Source organism: Dendrobium catenatum, unplaced genomic scaffold (genome assembly GCF_001605985.2).
Source record: "Dendrobium catenatum unplaced genomic scaffold, ASM160598v2 original_scaffold_255102, whole genome shotgun sequence".
In the NCBI taxonomy this organism is placed as follows: domain Eukaryota; kingdom Viridiplantae; phylum Streptophyta; class Magnoliopsida; order Asparagales; family Orchidaceae; genus Dendrobium; species Dendrobium catenatum.
This window is the reverse complement of record NW_021573501.1, coordinates 1,560-3,742: the sequence shown is the minus strand read 5'-3', so window position 1 is coordinate 3,742 and position 2,183 is coordinate 1,560. Positions and strand designations below refer to the sequence as shown.

The 2,183-nt window shown below is 42.3% G+C and overlaps 1 protein-coding gene across 1 annotated transcript; it reads right to left on the bottom strand.

Annotated features, from left to right (window-relative positions):
* Window positions 1-817: 817 nt before the first annotated feature.
* LOC110100909 lies at window positions 818-1,746 on the bottom strand. The gene is made up of 2 exons (XM_020828630.1): window positions 1,651-1,746; window positions 818-1,312 (listed from the first exon to the last, which is right to left on the bottom strand). Exons 1-2 carry the CDS (start codon window positions 1,744-1,746, stop codon window positions 818-820), a joined length of 591 nt encoding a protein of 196 aa, XP_020684289.1.
* Between the last annotated feature and the right edge of the window lie 437 nt (window positions 1,747-2,183).

Sequence of the window (2,183 nt, the reverse complement as noted above, 5' to 3'; positions counted from 1 at the left end):
GCCCATTTTATAAACTATGAAGAAAAAACAGAATTGCATGTATAAATGAAAAAGAAACCATCAACTATCCAAAACAAAAAGTAGTTGCACAAAATAGAAAACCTGTATGGAAAAACTACAAGGAAAGGAGAAAAAAATTAAAATGACTCAAAGAGCAGAGAGGACTCAGAATGCTCCACAAAATCGGAACGTCAAGCAAACATAAAGAGCATCAAATTCTCCTAGTTGCCGAAAAGACTGATAGGAAATACTTGAGTTCGCTAGTAATCCTATCGGATCTACTTGAGTTCGCAAGCAAACCTAATAATAATCGGTAAAAACAACGAGAAAACGAAGAAATCGTCGTGGAAGAATAATCAAACGATAGTAATTCTTATAGAAAGCAAAGGGAAACAATAACAAAGCAAAGATACGAGAGATCCTCAATTCGAGAGGAGGATCATCTCTCCCAAATCTCTAGACAAGAGAGTTTAGAGCCCAAGTTGCCAAGAAATCCTAATTCCCAGCCAATCTAAACATTAAAACATTTCCTAAACATCTCCCTCTCTTAATACCCAACCTTTCCTAATCAAATATCCCTCCCAATACCTAGCCGCTCCATCCTTTTGAAATTCAAACCTATTACAAGCTTTTGGGAGGACGGTAATGTTAGGTCGATGGTTCATAATGAACCGACTGAGCCAGCCTTAGTCACATCTTCTTTGTCCTCAAGATGAAAACAAGGAAACTACTGTTTTAGCCTCTTATATGTCTCCCATGTAGCCTTGTAATCAGGAAGGTTCATCCTCTTGGTCAACACTTCCTTAGTCACATCTTTCTAACGAACCCCCATTAACTCTAACGGTTTCATAACCACCTCTAAATCCTCAGTAAGTGTTGCCGGTAACTCGGGGTTGGCTGTATAGTCACCAATGACCTTTCTCAACTGTGATACATGAAAAACCGAATGTATAGTCGCCGTCGGTGCTAGTTTCAGCCAATATGTTACTGCTCCAATATTCTTCAGCACTTCATAAGGCTCAAAGTACCTTGGAGCCAGCTTCTCATTCCTCCTGTTGGCGACTGTCTTCTGTCTATATGGTCGGAGCTTCAAGAATACTCTCTCCTCCACTTCAAATTGGATGCCCATTCTATGCCCATCAGCTTGTTTCTTCATAATTTGTTGAGCCCTCAGCAGATGTCTCTTCAGCTCTTTTAACACACACTCTCTCTCCTCCAAGTACTCCTCGACTGAGGAAACTAGAGTACTATTACTTCCAAATTGCACCAAGTGGGGAGGATCCCTTCCGTACAATACCTTGAATGGAGTCATCTGAGAAGCATAATGAAAAAGGCATTGTACCAGTACTCAGCCCATGATAGCCACTTATCCCAGAGCGTGGGTGTCTCCGATATGAAACATCTTAGGTAAGTCTCCAAGCTCCTGTTGACTACTTCCGTTTGGCCATCCGTCTGTGGGTGGTAAGTTGTACTCCTCTTTAGAACTATCCCCTGTAACCTGAACAACTCTCTCCAAAAATGGCTGAGGAACACCTTATCTCTATCTGATACTATTTTCTTGGGTACTCCATGTAATTTGACTACCACTCTGATGAAGGCTGAAGACACTATCACTGTTGTGGGTGTCGGAGGGGAATGAAATGTGCATACTTGCTCAGCCTGTCCACCACCACTAAAATCACTGTGAACCCTTCTGAACGAGGCAACCCATCTATGAAGTCCATGGATATCTCCTCCCATACTCATCCCGGTAGAGCTAATTACTATAGTAGTCCTCTTGGTGACATAGCCAGGTATTTATTCCTTCGACAAATCTCACATATGACTATAATCTCTTATACATCTTTATGCATCCCCTTCCAGTACATCTTCGTAGCTAGCCTCCCATATGTCTTTTGTACGCCTGAGTGGCCCCCAACAACGCTTCCATGAAACTCCTGGAGTAAGTTTGAGATGTGGATCCAGGTCCGGCGCATCACAAATCTCCCCTGATATAGCAGTTTGTCCCCCTCCAATGAGTACCATGGGTGGCTACCCTCTTCCTTCAGTAAATTTGACATGATCTTTCCCAAACCTTCATTTATAGCACTTTCTTCTCTGATGACCTCCCAATCAAGCATCAAAGGAATATATAGTGTCACTGTCTGCAGCTCCCCCATACATCTGGACAAGACATCTGCTGC

Bases quoted from the DNA above. Each gene is read 5' to 3' on its own strand.
- LOC110100909 (XM_020828630.1), bottom strand. From the start codon at position 1,746: ATGAGTATGGGAGGAGATATCCATGGACTTCATAGATGGGTTGCCTCG. The intron at 1,313-1,650 runs GTATGCACATTT...TATGCTTCTCAG, and splicing joins GTGGTGGACAGGCTGAGCAA to ATGACTCCATTCAAGGTATT.